Source organism: Eupeodes corollae, chromosome 1 (assembly GCF_945859685.1).
Source record: "Eupeodes corollae chromosome 1, idEupCoro1.1, whole genome shotgun sequence".
NCBI classification, from domain to species: domain Eukaryota; kingdom Metazoa; phylum Arthropoda; class Insecta; order Diptera; family Syrphidae; genus Eupeodes; species Eupeodes corollae.
This window is the reverse complement of record NC_079147.1, coordinates 86,162,259-86,184,337: the sequence shown is the minus strand read 5'-3', so window position 1 is coordinate 86,184,337 and position 22,079 is coordinate 86,162,259. Positions and strand designations below refer to the sequence as shown.

General features: G+C 36.5%; 1 protein-coding gene across 1 annotated transcript; it reads right to left on the bottom strand.

Annotated features, from left to right (window-relative positions):
* Positions 1 to 7,244: 7,244 nt before the first annotated feature.
* LOC129940453 (uncharacterized) lies at positions 7,245 to 17,083 on the bottom strand. The gene is made up of 10 exons (XM_056048799.1): positions 16,784 to 17,083; positions 16,234 to 16,722; positions 15,988 to 16,168; positions 15,769 to 15,926; positions 15,502 to 15,705; positions 8,946 to 9,081; positions 8,692 to 8,880; positions 8,426 to 8,621; positions 8,287 to 8,362; positions 7,245 to 8,221 (listed from the first exon to the last, which is right to left on the bottom strand). Exons 1-10 carry the CDS (start codon positions 17,030 to 17,032, stop codon positions 7,313 to 7,315), a joined length of 2,787 nt encoding a protein of 928 aa, XP_055904774.1. The 5' UTR covers positions 17,033 to 17,083; the 3' UTR covers positions 7,245 to 7,312.
* Between the last annotated feature and the right edge of the window lie 4,996 nt (positions 17,084 to 22,079).

Here is a 22,079-nt window from a genome sequence, read left to right as displayed (position 1 = left end):
GAGTGATGGTTCAAGAACAAACTGCTGTACAAATACGTCAATTGAGAAGCAATTTTAATGGAATTTAAATGTTCTTTTAACGAGACTCTGTTAACTTTGCAGAAAAATTCAAAGCAAATAAAAATTGTGTAAATAAAAATATGTATGAACATAAATCAATAACTCAGGGCTTACCTTCTAATAATAATAAATAATAGTTTTTAATTAGTGAATTTAAATATTTAAATGTTATTTCATTTAAAAAGGTAAACAATATTAAAATAACCATAAGATTGTCTATACCCTATAAATAGTTATGCTTACGAAAAGTTATATGAATTTGACTATGTTAATAGAGATGCGTAGAAATGTGTAGATTTGACTTTATGAGTAAAGTATGTAGATTTTGAAAGATGTATTTTTATCGATTTCTTAAAACCAATTCGTATCGTAAATTATTCGAAATTCTTAAATTTAGTTCAGCCATTTTCGTTTTGTTTTTTCTTTCTCTCCTTAGAAATAAGCAATAAAAATCAATAAATTATGTATAATTTGTAAAGTTTCATAAACATTAGAAACTAAAATTAATAAAATATAGATATCGATCAAAAATATATAATAAATAGTGAATTTTATAAACAAAAAAAGTAAAAATAAAAATGTGAATTATATATATACATACAAAATGAACAAACAAGCTAGTCTTAAACTTATAATTTTAGTTGGTAAGAATATTATATTATAAAAAATAAAAATATAAAAATAATATACCTATTGTAATTTTACAAAAAGTGAAAACAAATAATAATAATGTAACTGCACTTGTTATCTTCTATTAAAATTTTAAGTCTTTTTGTTTTATTAAGTTGGTTGGCGCGAAATTTAAATTAACCTATCGTTAAAGGTTTAACAATTTACTAATAAGCAATTTGCTAAATATTAAGCAAGTCCAAAATTTAAAACCCTTTTTAACAAGTAAATAGCTAATTGCCTTATATTAAAAAATGAGCATCTTAATATGTCTAAAAAGTGACAGGTTTGTGAAAATAAGCAAAGCAAATCGCATAAACGCACCTATTAATTGGAATGCCCAACTGTTGACTAGACCCAGGGCCGAAGTTAGGGGAGGACAACTGGGCGGAAGCCCCTGAGACTTCACATTTTTTTTTCAAATTCCAACTATTAAACACCAGTAAAGATCTTTTCCTTTGACACATAAATTAATTACTTTATAAACGGTGATTTTTTAAGAGCTTGAGAACTTTTAAAAAAAAAACGCATAAAATTTGCAAAATCTCATCGATTCTTTATTTGAAATAATTTCTTTTAAATGTTGACCGCGGCTTCGTCTTAGGTGGTCCATTCGGAAAGTCCAATTTTGGGTAACTTTTTCGAGTATTTCGGCCGGAATAGCCCGAATTTCTTCGGAAATGTTGTCTTCCAAAGCTGGAATAGTTGCTGGCTTATTTGTGTAGACTTTAGACTTGACGAAGCCCCACAAAAAATAGTCTAAAGGCGTCAAATCGCATGATCTTGGTGGCCAACTTACCGGTCCATTCCTTGAGATGAATTGTTCTCCGAAGTTTTCCCTCAAAATGGCCATAGAATCGCGAGCTGTGTGGCATGTAGCGCCATCTTGTTAAAACCACATGTCAACCAAGTTCATTTCTTCCATTTTTGGCAACAAAAAGTTTGTTAGCATTGAACGATAGCGATCGCCATTCACCGTAACGTTGCGTCCAACAGCATCTTTGACAAAATACGGTCCAATGATTCCACCAGCGTACAAACCACACCTAACAGTGCATTTTTCGGTATGCATGGGCAGTTCTTGAACGGCTTCTGGTTGCTCTTCACTCCAAATGCGGCAATTTTGCTTATTTACGTAGCCATTCAACCAGAAATGAGCCTCATCGCTGAACAAAATTTGTCGATAAACACATTTCGAACCGAACACTGATTTTGGTAATAAAATTCAATGATTTGCAAGCGTTGCTCGTTAGTAAGTCTATTCATGATGAAATGTCAAAGCATACTGAGCATCTTTTTCTTTGACACCATGTCTGAAATCTTGCGTGATCTGTCAAATACTAATGCATGAAAATCCTAACCTCAAAAAAATCACCCTTTATATGAAGAATCGGTGTTCTTCAATTCTTGCAAAAATCAATTATTATTGAATAATTGGTAATTTGGCTGTTGATTCCGTGCAGAATTTGTGCACGTTTTTCACAGCCAGTACAAACCGCGACCGAATTCTGATTGAGAAATTATCGGGGATGAAAAGCAGCCAGCTTTTGGTCTTGAAAAAGCTCAGTGACATTCGTTGGTCTTGTCGAGCTTAAAGCCTAGTACATACTTCCTCGTGAAGTGAACGTTCGCCAGTGGAGAAAGTGAACTTTTAACATTGCTCACTGGTACACACTTGTGAGTACACGTTGTGAACATTTGACTTCAGCTTCACAAACAGTTCCCGTACATTTTGCACGTGAATTGCCCGTGAACGAAAACTCTCCACTTTGTTCTCCACTCAGCTTCACGAGCAAGTTCACGGGTGAACCAAAAACTGAAATTTGTATGGGTTCACGAGATGGTTCACAAGTATGTACTAGGCTTAAGCTACGAAAACCTAAGTCGACGGTTATTCGGAAATCGAAGAAGTTTTAACCAGCATATCTTCCAATAAAGAGCAAAAAGACATCGTGAGGAGTGAAGCAACGCAACGTCTACAGAAGATGAGTTTTCTCGAAAAAATGGCGAATCCAGAGGGGGGGTCGTAGCGATCATGTAGGAACTCCCTTCAATTCAGTTAATGGATATGACCCCTATTATATTTTAAATTATTTATTTTTTGTATATGAAAACAAAATTTGTCTTTTACTTTCCAAACTTTATTGCAAAAAGGAGCACTTTTAACTGAGGGCTGGACCAAGATCATAAAATAAATCTGACATTTAGCCCTATTCCAAAAACTTAGCGCAAATTCATCAAATTTTGAACAATGGACGAGCCAGGGGGAGTCATATGAGCCATAAAGCTTATACAGTTATGTTGTGTAAGTTAAGATTTGTTAGTAATTTAACGACATTCGCCAAAAAGTGGTTTGCTGTCAAAAACTTAAAACAATTTGTGTAACTTAAGTAATGCTTTAAAGAAAAAGAGCAAATATTAAGGTTTTTAAGAAACCTTGAATAAGAGATCTTCAATTTTATATTAAGTGGCCTTTAAATTCCTGAAACTAGCCTTCAATTTTATCTTATTTTTGTATGCACATAAATAATGAACATTGAAGTTTTTTTACTTCCGACACATAGGAACTATAAAGTCAAAAACAGTGGGTTCCCCCATTTCATACCCATGTCTGTCCTGGCCCCTCATTTTTTAAATAATAAAAATAACAGCAGTTCCCATTACATTTTTTATTTTCAGAAATGAACCGATAGATTTTTTTAGAAGTTTCTCTATTTTTTTTTTATTATTTCGGTCATAAAGCCGTTATTTTGTTTTCAAATTTTCTCAAGACCTTAATCAGATTTCAATAATCTTGTCGTTCAATGCAAGCTTTTGTCGATGGTGAAATTTTCAAATTGATGATGATTTTTGATGATCAAAAATGTCATAATTTTTGTTTTGAGAAAAATTTATTTTGGAGGTGTTGCAGCCGGGCAACATATTTCTTTCAAAATTGATTTTCTGTTGCATACATTTTTTAAAAATTGTATGAACACTGCTATTAATATAAAAGCTTTTAATCTCTTGAGAATAGAAGTGAAAAGAGATTCTGAAACGCATAATTGAGTCCGAATAAACTTCGTCAAAAAAAAAAACAGAAAATTTCTCATTTGCATTTATGTAAAAAAAGGAACGTTTCAAAACAGTTTTTTACATTTCTCCATTAAAGCAATAAAAACCCTCTAAATGTTGTCCTTTGCTCTTAAATATGACACATCTAGAAAAGTGTTCTTGGAATGCTTTCATAATAAGAATGTCTACTAAATTAAAAAGTTAGACTATACCTTGCTAGACAATAGCGTTCCAATATAATTTAATAACTAAAGTTGTCACTTTAGCCTTTAAAATGTGTACAATACATTGAAGGTTAAGATGAACATTATATTATTTAAATTTTGTTAACCTCCTTTAAAGAAAATTTTTAAGCGATAAGTAAAAACTCGTCTATATGTAAAGCGCGTGACCCCCACTGATTAAAAGTTTGTATCCGCCCTTGTCTCGAAACCGCGGATTCCTGAATCACATCGAGAAGATGGATGCTGAAAATTTGCACGCTGCAACAGAGACATTGGTGAAAGTGTATCCGGATGATTTAGAGCCTAGTTTCGGTATTGAATTGGTTCAATGTGTGTCTTCGATTGACTCATACAAAAAGGACTATGGAACAAATCAATCTGCGGAACTATTTTATTATCAAATTCACAAAAATCAAAATATCAGAGCTACATTCCCAAACCTCAAAATTGCATTGAGAATGTATTTGGTTTTGATGGTAACAAATTGCACAGGAGAGCTCACATTTTCAAAAATGAAAATTATAAAAATAGGCTTTCAACCACTATGTGACAAAACCGTCTATCGAAGCATTAAAAGCGATTTACTCCGATTTTCGGCGAAAAAAGCTCGAAAGGTTCCGGTCGTTAACTCTAAAATTTAATTTTATTTAACTCTATTCTCCGTTTATATAATATGTGTTAATTCCAATACTAGTGGTTAAGAGGAGAACTTACTTCGAGAACATTTAGCGCCTACAAGAACCTAGTAGTTTTTTCCGATTTGAAGTATATAAATATGCGATCGGAAGCGAAGCGGATTATTAACTGCGATAAAGTAAAGACTGCGTTTAAAAAGTAATAATTGAAAGTGTTCAATAAATAAGTTTGGAGCGATTTAAAAAAAAAAATTGTTTTTTATGTACAAGTGCAAATAAGTTTTAATTATTGGACCAAGCGAATATTACATTTGTGTCAGAAGTGGGATTAAAACTTATATAGAATTAAAACAGTTAGCAATTATTGAAATATTTTGTGTGTAGTAGTGAAGTTAAAAAAAAAAATAGAAAAGTTTTGAAAGACCTAACTGACCCTAAACTAAAGGCTGAACTTAGCAAACGTGGCTTAAGTGGGACAGGAGTGAAAAACGAACTTGTTAGACGGCTGCAGGAATATCTGGAGCAGAAACATGAAGTCCCACATACGTTTGCTTTCGAATTAGAAGCAAAAGTGGAAAAGGTAAATGCAAATGTTGCCTTATCTAACATGGTGTCAATTCTTTTAGCCAAATTTAAAGAAAATAAAAATGATTTCTTAAAACAACTAGAAGCCTAAAGAAGCGACCAAAAGCAAGAACAACAGAATGTTCTCAAACAACTAAAAGTCCAAAGAAGCGACCAAAAGCTAGAACAGCAGAATATTCTAGAGCGATTCGACGAACAGAAAAACCTTTTAGAAGGCAGGTTTGCGGACTTCGAAGAGAAAATCAAAACTGTTGACAAGCGCGTCGAAAAAAATGCACGTTTCGAGAAAATTGACGAACAATCTGAAACCATCATAAATGAAGTAAAAAAAGTGCGAAAGATGAAAGCTCGAGTACCTCAAGGAAGAGAAAAGTGAATCGTCCAAACTTTGATGGGCAGATTCAGTGGTAAATCTACAAGAAACAGTTTGAAGCAGCAGCCTTAACAAACGTCTGCGACGATCACGAAAACTACATTGCTCTTACGCTTGCTTTAGAAGGATCTGCTTCTGAACTGCTACAAACCTTCCCAACAGAGAAGAGTGGTGACTTCACAGTTCTAGTAAACGCAATCGAACAGCGGTTTGGAGATATACAAATGACACAGAAAAGAGTTGAAACTCTGCAGCAGCTTCAGGAAGATATCGAGCGATTAGTTTACCTGGCATATCCAATAGCTGGTATCGAGAAAATAAGTCAACTTGCGTAAGAGAATTAGAAGTTCTTGTCAGAAAGCTACTGTGGAAAGGAGTCAGCGAAACGGACCAGCACGATGTTGGAAATGCACCGCGAAGAGGAACTGTATGCCAACACTGTGGAAACAGAAGTAATTCAGCTGGTCAAAGCAACACGAGCAACGTTGCTTCCGAAGTTGTTTCCCACCAGGGAAACGAATAACCACCAACTTCAAGGGACAGAAGCTGGTTTCTGGTATCGAGGGCCCCAGAAACCATATCCAGGTTTCTTAAACGAAACGTGACAACAAGAGCCTGATCGTGGAAGCAAGTATAAACGGCAACAAATGTGTGGCTACTATTGACACCAGTGCCACGGCGTCTATCATACGGCAAGACCTCGTTAATAAGGCATGGCTCCATAACACCAACAGCTATCGTCAAAGGACTGCAACTAGAGAGGCCCCAACAGTTTATGGTGAGGTACGTCTTAAGATTCGGGTGGCAGAGTTGGAATTCTCTCACCTGTTCCTGTTTATTGTGAGGTATGTTTTAAGATCGGGATATCAGAGTTGGAGTTCTCTCGACGAGTGCATTGCCAGCGTCGATTTCATGAAAGATCGTGGATTGATATTGGACATCGGAAATCAAGTCGTGAAATATCGAAACATAGAGATTCTCATGATCTATGGGACTAACTCGTATGAGACCTCGTAATCTGTGAAAACCATCATCAAAGAAGATCTCACTTTGCCTGCTTCTTCAGAAGTATTTGTGTGGACAAAATTGAAGGGTAAGCCTGGCAGCCATCGATACCTCATGGTCGAACCAGCATCTGTAAAGTCTTCCCAAAACGTCACCATTGGCAAGACTTTTGTGAGACCTTTAAAGAACATAGCTCAGGTAAAAATACTGAACATCAAGCCGTATGAAGTTAAGGTAAGAAATGGTGAGATTGTCGGACAGTGCGAATCTGTATCAGCGATAACAAGGATCAACGAAGAAGAGTCAAGGCGATCCTTGAAGTCCGAAGAGCTGAACACCATAAAGATGAACATTCTCAATTCATCTAATCTTGGCCACCAACAACAAAGAACTGCAGAAGGTCTTCTTGAAGAATTCTTATCCTGATAAGGTTGAAGAATTGGCCAACACCACAGGACAGACACCAACTCCGAAGCTTTCTGGGTCTAGCCACCTACTATAAATCAACGATGTCACACCGCATACAAAAGGGAGTCATCAGAGGAAAACGTAAAGTAAAGACTGTGTTTGAAATGTAACAACTGAAAGTGTTCATTAAATAAGTCTGGAGCGATTTAAAAAAAATAAATTTGTGTTTTATTTACAAGTGTGAATAAGTCATAATTATCGGACCGAGCCGAATATTACAATATTTAATTTATGATAGCTTAAGGAGTATCTTTGCACCGCACTAGAACCACATCCGTTATCATTTGATTCCATTCTTTCGAGTACATGGAAAAGCCAGCTTTCCTAAATAACTTAATTTTGTTGTGCGCGTCAATGTTTGAGCACAAGTAATAATTTATGGCAATTTCGGTGAGTTCGACATGGTAGTTCTTCATTGACCATTCAAATACACTTTGGCAATTTGTTTCGTCCAATAGAAAAACCATAACATTAAATATGACCTTCTCTAGCTCGGGTATAATGTACACTCGAGATAGCTCAAATGCTTCGATTACTGATTTGTACTTTTCTACAGGTGAAATGTTAGGTGGCTTATTTTGGGAACGAAGCTCGATGAGATTGAGGAAATATCGCAGACCACTGGCAGAATAGGCTTTCAAATGAATTTCGCCCTCATTGCCTTCTCGGAAGTCACTATTTAACATGCAGTTAAACACTTCGCTCACGTCTGTGAGGAGCTTTTTGTTGAAGCTCACAGAAAACTCTTCGTCGTTGTGGTGCACGATGAATTTCATATCACAGTCGTACGATTCTGCAGTTGGATTCTGATCGTCAAAGATTTGATCATAATCGAATAATTCCTTGTCACTGTGAGGTATGGCGATTTCGAGGGTAGATTGGCTCATCGCGGTGAGAGCCTCAACAGCTTCAGTGGTGAATTCACTGTCTTCAGTGAGGATCATGTTGATGAGAGTAAAGAGCACACTGCACTCGGTCAGTAGATGGTAGAGTATTCTATGGTTTTTTATAATAAATCCAACTGCTATGGAAGCCCGTTTTTGGCTGGCGTCGTCGGAGCGTAGCAAACGAGCCAGTTCACCCTTGGCATAATTTGTTTCTCCCACATTGGTGAGAGTTTGAAGGAAACCAATACCTCCTGTTTTAAGCTAAAATATAAGAAGAAAATCCCTATGAAAAAAACTTCATTATGTTTTCTAACCAAGAGACTTACTTCATCGACTTTTGTCATTTGGAAGAGCTGGTTAGCCACACCTAGTTTGATAACTTGAGCGAAGAACTGACTTTCCCTGTAAAAGAAAAAAAATAAGTTAGAGTATATTTAAAGACTTGAAATGTTTGTATAATCTTACGACAGAATATTCGTTAGTGATCCGCAAAAACAATTATTGAGTCCGAAGGTATTGATAGCTTCTATGAGGGTAAACAGCGTCTCTGGCTTGCTCAGTTCAGCTCCCTTATTATTTAATAGCGTCACTCGGTATAAAAGATTCTCAATTATATCTATTGTGCTGTTTCCTACTTTTAGCAATTTAAATGGTGGCACATCTGCAAAAGCAAAAATTCCCAAAGAAATACTTTTTCATTCGATGTTAAACACACTAATCTTATGACTTACCTTGGCTTTCATCTTCATCGTCTTCTTTGTCTAGTGCGTTATCTTCTAAATTAACTTCCGACTTACAAGCTATGTCCAATAGTTTCATTATATCAGAATAATGTGGATCAGTCTTTATATTATCATCGTCATCGATGCTTTCATCATCGCTACTCACGGGTGAATATGTATCCGATTCGGAATCCGTTTCTATTGATTGAAATGTTTTTTTTTTTCAAAAAAGTTTTTGAAATTTATTAATTTTCAAAATTTACCTGAGCTTACTTTAAAACCACCTCCTATGGGTGACACCTCTTTCAAGCTACAAGGACTCGATGGTGACACAATAGAACGAGATGAGCTACATGGTGGTTCGTTGTCGTAATTCGATTCGTCACCGAGTTTTTGGGTCTGGAAATTTACAACGTGACATCATAAAATGGAAATAGATTACAACTCGTCATTTTCATTGCGAATATGGAGATAAAGATTTAAAAAACAATTGGACTAGAGAAAATAATAAGCTTAATAAACCAGGTAACCTATAAACCAGGCTTAAATGCCATATTTAAATCACTTGAACATTAAAAGTTGTTTAGTTTTTTGTCGAAAATTTCAGTTTTTAGGCTGTTATTTTGAGTGTTAAGATAGTTTCAGCTAGACTCTGTAGATCTCATCTTTACTACAAAAGCATTTAGAAGTGATAGCGTTTCGAAACAAGATTAATTTCCAAACAACATTTGGAGTTTCGCTTATTTTGCTTGAATGGTATTTTGGACATAAAAGCACTTCAGTTGTAGGTTTATTGGTTTCTATCACGAAACGTATATTTTTTTCTGAACATAATTCTTTAAAAAAGTGCAGCATTTAATTATTGGCACACCACGGTATTCAAGCTTTTAACGCACTTTTAGGCATTTACAAACATGTGTTGTTTTTTTCATAAGTTGTTTGCATTTGGTAACTATCTCTCAACTCAACTAAATTCGTAAACCTGCTAGAGTGCATATACTCTGATACTCAATCAGCAGTGTGGACAGGAAGGGAGTTATCGGAGTACTTCGACACACTATATGGGTTAAGGATGCCTTTTATCACCTTTACATTTTGCTTTATATGTATATAAATGATCTACATGCGATTATTGAAGGAGGTCTTAAATATAAGGTTGTTGCTATATGCTGACGACATGTTGATCTTAGCAGAGGATGTCTAGGTTTTGCAACGCATGATATAAAGTTTTGAAGAGTACTGTGCCAATTATAATCTCAAAGTGAATCTCTCAAAATCGGAAATTATGGTCTTCCGAAATTGTGGCAGGCTATCAAATATGGAAAAGTGGATTTTCAACGAAGAAGAAATTCGGATATTACCTCAGTACACATATCTTGGTGTTCTGCTCACTCCAAAGATGAACTTTTTTAAGCATGTGGAGAAAAGAAATGCAGCAGCAAAAAACAGTATTAACGCGACATGGCATTGTTTTTGAGTAAGCGGAATATCTACCTCAGTTCAAAATGGAAACTCTTTTTGACAGTATGCAGAGCTATTCAAACTTAAAGTGCACAAGTCTGGTGTTTTGGAACTTTTGATGAACTGGATAAGCTACAACGATACTTTCTGAAAATAGTTTTAAAGTTACCATCATGCACTCCAAACTATGCATTACCGATTGAAACCGCAGGTGAAGACGGGCAGTACTACACACTGGTTCCACCTTAGATATGTACAAAAGAAGGAGTCGTGTAATCTGGAAGAAGCCATTAATACGAAAAAAAAGCTAAAATGTATTAAAGCAGAATCCGTTTTGCGATAGTGTTCCATTTACGGACGAAAGTTAATTTAACGTTTTTCGCTCGGATGGTCGTCGAATAGTTTGGAGAAAACCAAATACTGCTCTGAATACGACCTAATTTAAACCTAAACTGTGAAGCATGGGGCAATGTTATTATGTAGGGAAGTATGTCATCTTCCGGCGTTGGAACTTAGTTTTCATCGAAAGTACAATGGATAAATATTTGTTCTTGAATATACTCAAGGATAATATTCTGTCAAGTGCTCAAAAGCTGGGTCGCACGAAAAACAAGATAATGACCTGAAGCACACAACCTTTTTTTGTTAAAGAGGTTGCTATACAATGTCAAAAAAAAAATTAAAACCCCTGTCAAGTCTTCAGATCTCAACCCAATTGACCTGTGCGATCATTTAGTAAAAAATATTCGTCACCATAAAAATAAAAATCTAGAAACATGAAGCACACAGAAGAACATTACTAATGATTTGGTTATCAAATGAGTTTAAGTAGAAATAACCCAAGCCCACTCACTTGGGTAGACTGAATATTGTTACGAAAATGACTTAGTCCACCATAAAAATAAACAACACAAACAGAGCTTTTTTTTCTGAACTCATCAGACACAACGTTGCTGCCAAGTGTCAGATGAAGGATAACCGCCGATCAATTGAGATAGAAATAAAAATAAAAGCGGCTCTATCGTCAGCCTAATGAACAAGAATTTTGGGACGGCAAGTTGCTAGAATGGAAAGGCGAACTAGCTCGACGACAGGATGCTACAGAGGAACGAGTTTTGGCACTGGAAAAAACGTTTAACCGAACATTCAATCCAACCGAAGTGCGGCACTCTTCTCCTCATCTTCAGTCCGTGGATAACAGCAAAGAGGCTGAGCTGGGAACGAACCAGAAGGACCAATCAGGTCAGCAGCACAGAATTGGGTCACCAAGGGTTGATTTTCCGCAAAGTGAAATTTTTGAAAACCCTGTTAGAATTGCATGCGATGTTTCAAAGGCCGGTGAAGGAATAGCTTTCAAGCTATACGGGGAAGCTTATCCACGGTTGTTAAATGTTAATGCTTTGCAACCATTTGATGGCCAGAGCTCTTGGGTTGACTATGAGAACGGAACGAGAAAGAGAAAGCTTACGCGTTTGCAATGCAACTTCGGGGCGAAGCCATCACTGTTCTCAGCGCTCTTCCAAGCGCAAAACCCATTAACTTCAAAGCGCTTACTAAGCTTCTTCTGCAGCGATTTAGTTTCGACGCGTACAAGTTTTTCCTTACTTAGAAATCTTGTTCAAAAGCCGAAAGAAATCCTGGCAGAATTTGCAATCCAATTGCAACGACTTTCAGTCGCTGCATTTCCAGAATTTGTGCCGAAAAAGTGGTCGGTGAAATCGTTTTGAGCCATTTTGTCGATGGCATACGCGATGAACAAGTCCAAAACCTTGTGGCGAACAGGTCCAAAACCTTGTGGCTCTCGGAATGGCACTGGATATCACCACTCGCTTGGAACGCCGGCCGTGGTCACAAACACGTTTTCATGACTGTCTTTAATCAGTTAGGAAATGGAGATGATCGTCAGAACCAAAAATGCGCAGCACAAATAAATCGCAGTCGCCAGCTTTCCTGACAAGTCTCGGAAAACTAAGCGGAAGCTAGTGGAGAAGATTATCACCGCTCCCTTACCATCAATACTTTGCCGTGGTGACTCCAAACATATACCGAATATTTTAGGCATAGATTTATTTTATCAAATCATCGACTTCGAAGAAATGTGTTTGGAAATACGCGGCAAAAGACAAGCTCTGCCAGCACGGGTGGAGTCTCTAGTGAAAGTTCAGCATCCAACAGCTTTTTGAGGTGGAACCGCATTGATCGATTGTTCTAAAAATTGTGAATTACCTGAATTACCAGCTAGTGGGGAGCGAGGTCACAGTCAGGATGATCAATACTTTTTAAAAAGACATTGTCCTATAAAAGGATAAAGTAATCGGCAAAATGGAACAGGCTGGAGTTTGTGAAATTCCTGTTCATAAGGCGGAAAGTAAACCAGTATCTATGGACGATTTGATTTGTCAGACAAAGCTCCATCTTTCAGGGCAACAAGAGCAAAACTTCACAAATTTACTTTGCAAGTATTCTTTGGTGTTTTCAGCGGGACCTGGAGACTCAACACAGCATCGACACGGGTGCTGCAAACCCATAAAACTACCAGCAAGAAAAATGCCTGTTACTAAGCGCAAAGAATTGGACGAACTCATCGAAGACATGTTTAAAAGAGGGGTCATTGAACCATCAAAAAGCCCCTGGGCAGCTCCAGTTGTTCTGTTGCGAAAAAAGCAGTTTTACCAGGTTTTGGCTCGATTTTCGCCGGTTGAACGAGGAAACCAAGAAGGATTCATATCTGTTGCCTCTAATGGATGAGCTACTTGCATCTGTAGGAGGATCTCCTTAGTTTTCTACGATGGATCTGCAAAATGGCTACTGGCAGGTTGAGATGATCAGTGAGGACAAGGAAAAAACTGCATTCACTAATGGCAGCGGATTGTGGCATTTTTTTGTAATGCCATTCGGGCCAAGCAATGCAGGTGCCACCTTTGAGAGATTCATGGACAGGTTGCTAAAGGGTTTTTCAGTTTATGTAGACGATATAATATGCCACTCAAAAGGGTTCGATGAATACCTTGCCAAGCTAGAGGAAACTTTAAAAACTAACCCAAGTAAATGCCACTTTTTCGAAAAAGCGCTCAATTTTTAGGTCACGTCGTGCCTGGCTGTCTTACGCACTGATCCCGAAAAAGTCGAAGCAGGTTCCAAAGACCAAAAGGCACGTAAAAAACTTTCTAGGCCTTTGTTCTTATTACAGGAAGTTCATAGAAGGTTTATCAACGATTGCAAAGCCTTTATTCGAACTGACAAGACGATAGACGTCGCTTTCAATGGACTTTCTCTTGTGACACGGCCCTTACAAAGCTAAAGAAAACGCTAATACGGCTCAAATTTAAGGTTTTCCGACGCCTGAAGACACCTTTATTTTGGATACCGATATGCCTCAAATGTTGGAGTGGGCGCTGTATTGAGCCAGAAACAGGGTGAATCTGAAGTTGTCATTGAATATTTCAGTAAGACATTAAATAGGGCGTAACGCAACTACTGCGTCACACGGAAGGCGCTTCTGGCTGTCGTCCTAGTTGCAAAAAGATTCCACCACTACCTGCTCGTAAGGCGCTTTGTATTGCAGACAGATAACGCATCACTTCGGTTTTTAACTTTAAAACACCAGAGGGGCAAATGGCGAGATGGATTGAGAGGCTACAAGAATACGACTTCCAAATTCTTCATAGGCCAGGCCCAAACATGGAAACGCGGACGGACTCTCAAGGCGACCATGCGGGAATTGTAAAGTTTGTTCTCGAGCAGAAGAAAAGGAAAAATTGCATGCAGAGGTTCTCAATCTTCGAATAACACCTAAAACAATGAAGGAAAGCCAACGAGAAAATTCTAATTTGTCAAAGGTAAGAGTTTGGTTAGAACAAGCAAGTCAACTTTCAAAAGAAAAGATAATCGGAGAAAATCCTGAAGTCAAGGCTTATTTGGTCAACTTAAAATCATCGACAACGTTATCTTTCAAGTCTTAAAGGGGGATTAAGGTGGGTGTCCGAGAAGTTGTTCATAAAAGTTTTGTTCCAGACGTTTTGACATCGCTCCACAATAGCGCAAGTGGGAGACATTTTTGGCCAAAAAAAGACTCTCATCAAGGCAAAGAGTATATATTTTTGGGTAGGAAGAACTTTGAGTCTTGAAGGGGGACCAATGTTGCGAAAATGAATTAGGCTGTCATAAAAATAAACAACAACAGGTCTTTTTTCAGAACTCATCAGAGGCAACGTTGCTGCCAAGTGTCAGATGAAGGAGAACGGCCGATTCAAAAAAATCAAATGGGGTGGCGCAACAGTCCGTTGTGAACCAGGGCCTAGTGACTTACAACTCTCAACCATTCCTGTGTGCGAGTAATGTTGTCAGGAATGGAGGGGACCTACAATTTTATGCCGAATCCGAACGGCTAGTTTGAGAAAGCACTTTTTCATGACAAGAATTACTCTTGAAGGATTTGTCAATTCCTCGCAAGAGGCAGTACCCGCGAAAATTAATTTTTTTAAATTAAGGTGGCACAGGCAGGGATTGAACCCAAGACCCCTTGCATGACAGTCCAACGCACAAACCATCATGCCACGGCCATCTAGAACGGCCGATTAGTTGAGATAAAAAGAGACACCTGTGTATTGCAAAGAAGACGACTACAGGATTCAAAAGGGAATTTTCGTGGAGACTTCGGAAGGCATAAAAGGTGCGCTCCTTTTTTTTCTGCCAGATCCCTAAGCAGCTAGGACACTTCCGTAACATCTCTCTGGAACCAGAAGCTTTGAAATAAAATGTTTTATTTATTTTCAAGGGTTCTTTTTTTTTCTTGATTTTTTCTTTCTTTGGCGATTTTTGCTACAATATATTAGTTATATATAAACATCTTTTACCTTACAGACAGTTTTTGTGGCATTTTAAACACCTAATCACATAGTTGGAACATGTGAAGTACTTATGGAATAAAGTTACACAAAGGTCTCCAAAGATCATACGGTTGGAGCACACTTAGCCTAATTCATTAATTAGGTAAAATTGATTGAAAAGCATTTTTTTGGGGTCGTGGTATAGTCAGATATTTTAAGATTATCTCACCCTCAAGCTTATATTTTAAACGTGCCTAAATAAGCACGCATAAAGTATATTTTCAGCTTTCATTGGGCACACAAAAATAAGAGCACATTGTACGCTTTGAACTATCGCTTTGAATCATTTTATAAATAAATAAATAGATTAAGTGTCGCAAAAATCCACAGAGAACCAGGATCTAGTGACTTAGATGACAGTCCTTTGCTACTACTGCATCATTTTACAAAGTTAAAAAAATTTCCATCATGAATACAAGGAGATAGCAATAATTTCAAAACAAATTGCATTATTTTGCCGAAGACTCACCTTACACACAAATTCTGCAGAAATTTCTGGCAATTTTCGTTTCTTTGAGGTGTTTTTTTTCTCTTCCCGTTTTCTTTTACGATAAATATCGTCACTATGCAGATAAGATTCAAGTTCGGTAATTAAAATACCAATCAATATTTCACGTAACATCAAATCCATGCTAATGTTGTCATATTGAAAATTATTAAGGACATAAAGTATCTAAAACCATGAAATAAAAAAGATTGATCATGAATTTTATAAGAAACCCAAATTGTTGCCTACCGATGAAATCTCTGAGTGTGATTTGAAAGTTCTTGCGTTGTCCAAGAGTTTACCGATGGTTCCTGATCGTCGCATTTTCGATCGGTTGCAAGCATCTTCTGACAGCATACAAATCACATTCATGCAGTCTCTGATTTCACTCTCAGATAGAGGCTTTGCTGCACAAAGAATTAACATCACACCTAAGTCCATGTAGGTATAATCTTTTGAGAAACTTACGCATATTCCGGTAAATGAGAAGCTCGCATGCCGAATCAATAGCATCGGCAGTACCCAAGGCGTAAATTGCACTTGGATTCTTAGAGAAATTCGATAGGATCTTAAGAGCTATCGCTCGATAGGGATTCTCTTTGGAGGCAAAGAACACCACTGCAGCAAGACTATTGGTTCTATTGACGTCCTAAAGCAATAACACAACAAAAACAATTAAGAAGCGATTCAGTTAACCAATTTATCGAAACTTACCTCCCAAGCTTGAAAATTCAAATTGATCTCGGAGATGATGAGCAGACACTTAAGAATTTCACTGGCCAAATCAACATTCGACTTTTCCGTAGGCATAATGTAATCTGGATGTTGGTTCGTCTTCGGACCACCTACCTTCTGTGGCAACTCTGGCAGCGGCTCGGGAATTGTTTTGTTTTTCATCACTGCCACTAGGGTCTTCAAGATCAGAGTGAACCCATCCCACTTGAAGAAGTGCCTCGAAAACTTCTCTTCAGCCACAAGGAATCGGCATGCTCTAAAGCACATAATCTGTGTTTGCACGTCATCGCTCTCTTCTATTATTTGCAAGACTACCAAAGCTATTGCTTGACAATTGGTGGAGAGTAACTTAGAGCTGTCTACTTTGGCAAGGTTTCCGAGAAGCCTACAAGCTCGGTACTGAATTAAAGCATTCGGGATGCCCTTGAGAATCGTTGCCAATGGTATGGCAATTTTACTGTCCAAAGCCTAAGAGTAAAAGACAATTGTCCCAGTGTGACAAAGCATATAGCAAAGTCCAAGAACTTACCTCATTGCAGCAGTCGACATTTGTGCAGCAATTCCCCAGAATGCTCAAAACAACTTCCAGAATCTGCTCGTGGGGTTTGTTTAGGAATCGCACCATCAGTGGAATGCCACTACACTGATGGAACATCACAATGCCGTCAAGGTCTTTGACCAAATCTGTCCGGAGCTTGACCAAACCCTTTAAAATGAGACTTTTGTCATTGAAATTTTTGAGCACGTCGAGTATGTAAGAAACTATTTCACAGTTCATTTTCTTCACAGTTATTTGAGGTATTTTATTTTTAAATTTAAATTATGTCTTTTTTTTATCTCAAGTTTGACAAAAGAAACAAAGCCAAACAAAAAATTTCGAAATTCAATTTCTGAGAATTTTAACATTTCTGGTCGTTTCAAGATCCTTAGAATCTTAATAAAGGATGTTTAGAGAGATGTCTGTGCGTGTGTGTGTACGTACGACGCACGACGCGACGTACTGGAACTTTTTTTCGTCATTCGTAGCTCAAGAACCAATGGAAATATTGACTTAAAATGCATTTGTGTATACAGATAATAATGCAGAATCATCAAGGACTCTCAAACAAACTGAGTGGTTGGATTTTTTACCATAGCAGTTTAAAAAAAGTGAACCAATTACGCTAGCGACTTGAGTTAAATTTTATATTATATATTGTAAAGTGATACCAAACTAGTATATTTTTGTAAAAAAACGATTAGCAAGGGCAATTCTACGTTTGATCTCTGCGCTGATGTCATTTGCAGAATCAACAGCAGTGTCCAGATAAACAAATTCGTTTACCACCTCGAAGTTGTACCTGTCAATTGTCACATTTTGATCAAGTGTACGGTGTGAATCGACTCTATTTGATGACAGTAAATACTTCGTTTTGTCCTCGTTAATGTCAAGACCCATATTTCAAGAACAATATTGAAGCAGCTACATGACAGAGCATCGTCTTGTCGAAGTCCTCTGGTGGTTCTGAAGGTTTCGGTCGAGTCTCTTCAAATTTTGACACAGCAATGCGCATTTTACCAATTTCCAGCGTCATCCTGATAAGTCGTGTTAGTTTGGTAGGGATACCAAAGCTCAACATGGCATGCTATAGTTCGGTCCTGTCTACACTGTAGCTTTATTCGACTTCAGCCTGGTGATGGCTAGTTTGATCTCACTCTGGTCGGGTGGGTGGAACGCTAGATCGTCAACCAAATGGATTTGACGTGGATGCTCATTGGCGGAATCGTTGACTTCATCACCATTAAGCAGCTGGTTTAAATGATCTCTCCAAATTTTAACCATTGACTGCGTCCCGACTACGGTATTCCCCTCCTTATCTTTGCAGGCACCAGTTCGGCTAGTGAATCACGTTGTTTTCTTTTTGACTCTTTTATAAAAGCCCCGCACCTATTTCCTGTTAAAACATCCCTGGATCTCCTCGACATCACGCTGCTCATGGGCTTTTTTCGTTCTTCTTAGCAAACGCTTTTCATCCCTTCTCTTGTTGACGATGCTGCCACAATCTGTGTGCCTCCGTTTTGGCTTTGTTTGCCTGAGCACATTCAGTGTCAAACCAGGGGTTCCTTGGTGGCGGCTGTGAGAAACATAGCACTTCTTCTGCAGCATTCCTGATGGATTGTTTGCAAAGATGCCAGTGGATCTCTGGGCACATCTCGTCCGTTGTAGGGGTTTTCGCAAGCTCTAGGAATACTCGGTCGCCAAAGGCATTGGCGGTATCCTCCTGCTGCAGTATTCCAACGTTAAATCTTCTCCTCAAGGTTGTTGTTCGCCAAAGAGCTTTCATGGATATTCGTACACGCAGCTTAGCACCAACAAGGTTGTGGTCGGAATGTTGGCTCATCTGTACGTACGAACGAACGCCAAGAATGCTAGAGGAGTGTCTTTGTGGATATCTGGGCGAGGGAATCTGTTGCTACTGAACACAATGTTTTTCTCGGCTAGGAAGTCGATAAGCCTGAGTCCATTTCCAGATTTGATGTCGTGTAGGCTATGTCTTCCGAAAGATGCCTTCTTTATCAATTTTGGCATTAAAATCTCCAAGGAGAATTTTGACATCGTTTTTGGGACATTGCTCATGTGTTTTGGCGAATAACTCGTAGAGTTCTTCTTTGGTATTGTGATCCTTTTTTTCCGTCGGGGCATGCCCGCTGATAAGGCTCAGGTGGTGGAATTTTAACTCTTTAACATTTTTTTTCATGGCCGTCTTGTGCTCCTACTTCCTGAGAAGGTAACTCCAGGTGACATAGCTCTGGATTCGATGGATCTAACGTTCGTCGTAAGTTTAACTTTCGGCTATCCAGCGGGCACCACTAGGAGGTGACGATACGATTTTGCACCACTAGAGCAATACAAAAAATATTTTGTTTTATATTACTAGCAGAATGTCCCAGCTTCCCACGGGAGGACATAAATAGGTACAGATATTTAACTGCTAATTAAAACGACCATGAATCACTAAATTAGAAAACATTGTTTTGTCCTATCATTAATACTCTTCGCAGCATATGCAATGAAAGACAATTTATCGCTAATTTTTTGCACCTTCGGTTGGTTTTAGTAGGAATTTCTAAAGGTTCTATAGTAATCTAGTACTAAATATAGCCTATGTTACTCGGTGATAATGTAGCTTTCTAATGAAAAAAGAATTACTAAAATCGGTCCAGTTCTTTTTGGGTTTATTCGTTTCATACAAAAATACAAATCTTTCCTCTTTAAAATATTAGTGTAGAAGAAGTCAAGTTAAGAAAACAAATTTTAAAGAGAAAATTTCATAGGAATATGTCGTGCAGTTTTTGAACACTGTCAAAGTTTCGATTGTTGGATTTTTGATAAACTAATTTAAGTGGTCTTAAAATTTGGCCAATAATGGACATCTAACGTACCAATAATCAACTGACAGTATTGTTTGTACATGTAAATGAAAAAATTATAAAAAAAGAGGCCGGGATGCGACCCACACTGATAACTTCCCATCCCGTCTGTCGATTTGTCTTGCTTAAAAGTTTGTCTATATGTATTTTTACCAAATTTGCGCACTATTTTTTGTAGATTTTATATTTTATGAAAAAACGGACTGTTGGATTTTTATATAAAAATTACTGAATATTGAAAACAATATTTTCTCTGAAATAAAATAAGTTTAAAGCCAATATTTTTAATTTTTGAAAAGCTATTTGAGCCGAAAGTAATTTTTTCCCAAGTTTTAGTATTGTTTTTTTTTAGAGTTTTATTTTTTGTAAAAAAACTGTCAATTCGAATTTTTTAAAAATTTTACCAAATGTTGAAAACAATATTTCTTATAAGATAAAATTAGTTTGAAGCCAATATTTAAAATTTTTGAAGAGATATTTGAGTCGAAAATCAATTTTTACCAACTTTTATACATTTTTTTTTCAGGTTTTTATTTTTTGTAAACAAAACTGTCAATTCGATTTTTCTCAAAATTTGTCCTAATCCTAATGTTGAAAACAGTATTTCTTATAAGAAAAAATTAGTTAGAACCTATTATCTCAAAGTTTTTAAAAGATATTTGAGTCGAAAATCATTTTTTACGAACTTTAGTTAATTTTTTTTTCGGTTTTTAATTTTTTGTACAAAAATTGTCAAATCGATTTTTTTCAAACTACTTTAACTGAATGTTGACAACAAGATGTTTTGAAAGATAAAAATAAACTAAAGCCAATATCTCAAATTTTTGAAAAAATATTTGAGTCGAAAATTAATTTTTACCAACTTTTATACATTTTTTTTTTAGGTTTTTATTTTTTGTAAAAAAAACTGTCAATTCGATTTTTCTCAAAATTTTATCAGATGTCAAAAACATTATTCTTCGTTGCACAAAATTGTTTTAGAGATGAAATCATATTCCAGTCGTAAAATTTTGGAGGTGACAATTTTTTTTTTTCAGTTTTATTGATTTATAAAAATAAAAATATAACGGTTATATTGATTTTTTTTTTCAAAAAATATACCTATTTGGTATCACGTTACAATATATTATATAAAATTTAATTCAAGTCTCTAGCGTTTTTGGTTCGTAAGATATTTAAGGTTAACCAAAATGTTCACCTTTTTTTAAACTGCCATGGTAAAAAAACCACCCACGCAATTTTCTTGAGAGCCCTTTCTGCATCTTTCTGCCTTACTATCTTTATAACAAAATTTATTTGAAGTCGATATCTCCTCTGGTTCTTGAGCTATGGACGACGAAAAAAACGTCGCGTACAAACGTACGTACACACGTACGCACAGACATCTAGGGACCTTGAAACGTCGATAAGTGTCAAAATTTTCAATTTGACAAATCGGACCCATTACAATAACTTCCTATGGGAAGTTAATAATTGTTCTCCTCTCATATTTAATGAACAGAAAATAATTTTATTCTATGCAAGAAGAATCAATTTTTTAAAAGCTGATAAAAGTTTAAAAAAATCAAAGTGACAAATTTACTTTAAAAAATAGCATTAAATTGGTTTCATGTCCGAAATGTGTATATTTGGAAAAAAATAAAATTATTTAATTTTTTAAAACTAAGCATAATATTTTTTGTTTGCAATTCTGAAATCTTCCTTTTGTTAGTTTTGTTTTAGTTTCCTATCTGAGATTCGGACAACGATGGAATAGAAAAATATATTTTTCTTTTGCTACAACATATCAAAATATAGGTTCAAGCTCTCTAGACGAACATATTAAGGTTAAGTATAGAGTTTTATACACTTGAATATAGCTGGCCAGGCCACAAAAAAAATACTACGGAATACGAATTTGTACCATATGCCAAAGAAAGGCGCATCTTTATGGAACCAGTTTTTGAGGTGTCAACAATGGGTATAACGTGTTCAATGTCAACCTGAGGTTCGATTGGATGTGAGTGGAATTCATAATTCTGAAAATTGTATCCAAAAAAGTTTTTTTTTAGTTACGATTATATTCCCAATTTGGGAATTCGAACACATAAAATATGTAGAAAACTACGTTCACATTGTTTATGTAGGTGCAAAGGTGTATTTCTAAATTTAATTTCGAAGAGGTAAGCTTTTATGAATTTTGATATCACAATAACATAGTCTGAAAAGTAGAGATGCATAATTTTGCTACAAGGATATATGTTTTCAAAAAAGACATGTTGTTGATAAGATAGATAAATACATTTTATTTTTTTAAAAAAGTTGTTATAAAAACAAGATAATGCTGAAGTTCAAAAGTAGTTAGGACAATAACTTGTTAAAGTTGTCTGTCAGGTTAAAGTTTTACTATTTATATTTTTGCTAAGCTTTAATTT

What these genes read in the sequence shown, in the direction of transcription:
- LOC129940453 (XM_056048799.1), bottom strand. Translation starts at nt 17,032, where the DNA reads ATGAACTGTGAAATAGTTTCTTACATACTCGACGTGCTCAAAAATTTC. An exon ending in TGAATTTTCAAGCTTGGGAG is followed by an intron (nt 16,169 to 16,233) that starts GTAAGTTTCGAT and finishes TTATTGCTTTAG; the next exon opens with GACGTCAATAGAACCAATAG. An exon ending in TCACTAACGAATATTCTGTC is followed by an intron (nt 8,363 to 8,425) that starts GTAAGATTATAC and finishes TTTCTTTTACAG; the next exon opens with GGAAAGTCAGTTCTTCGCTC.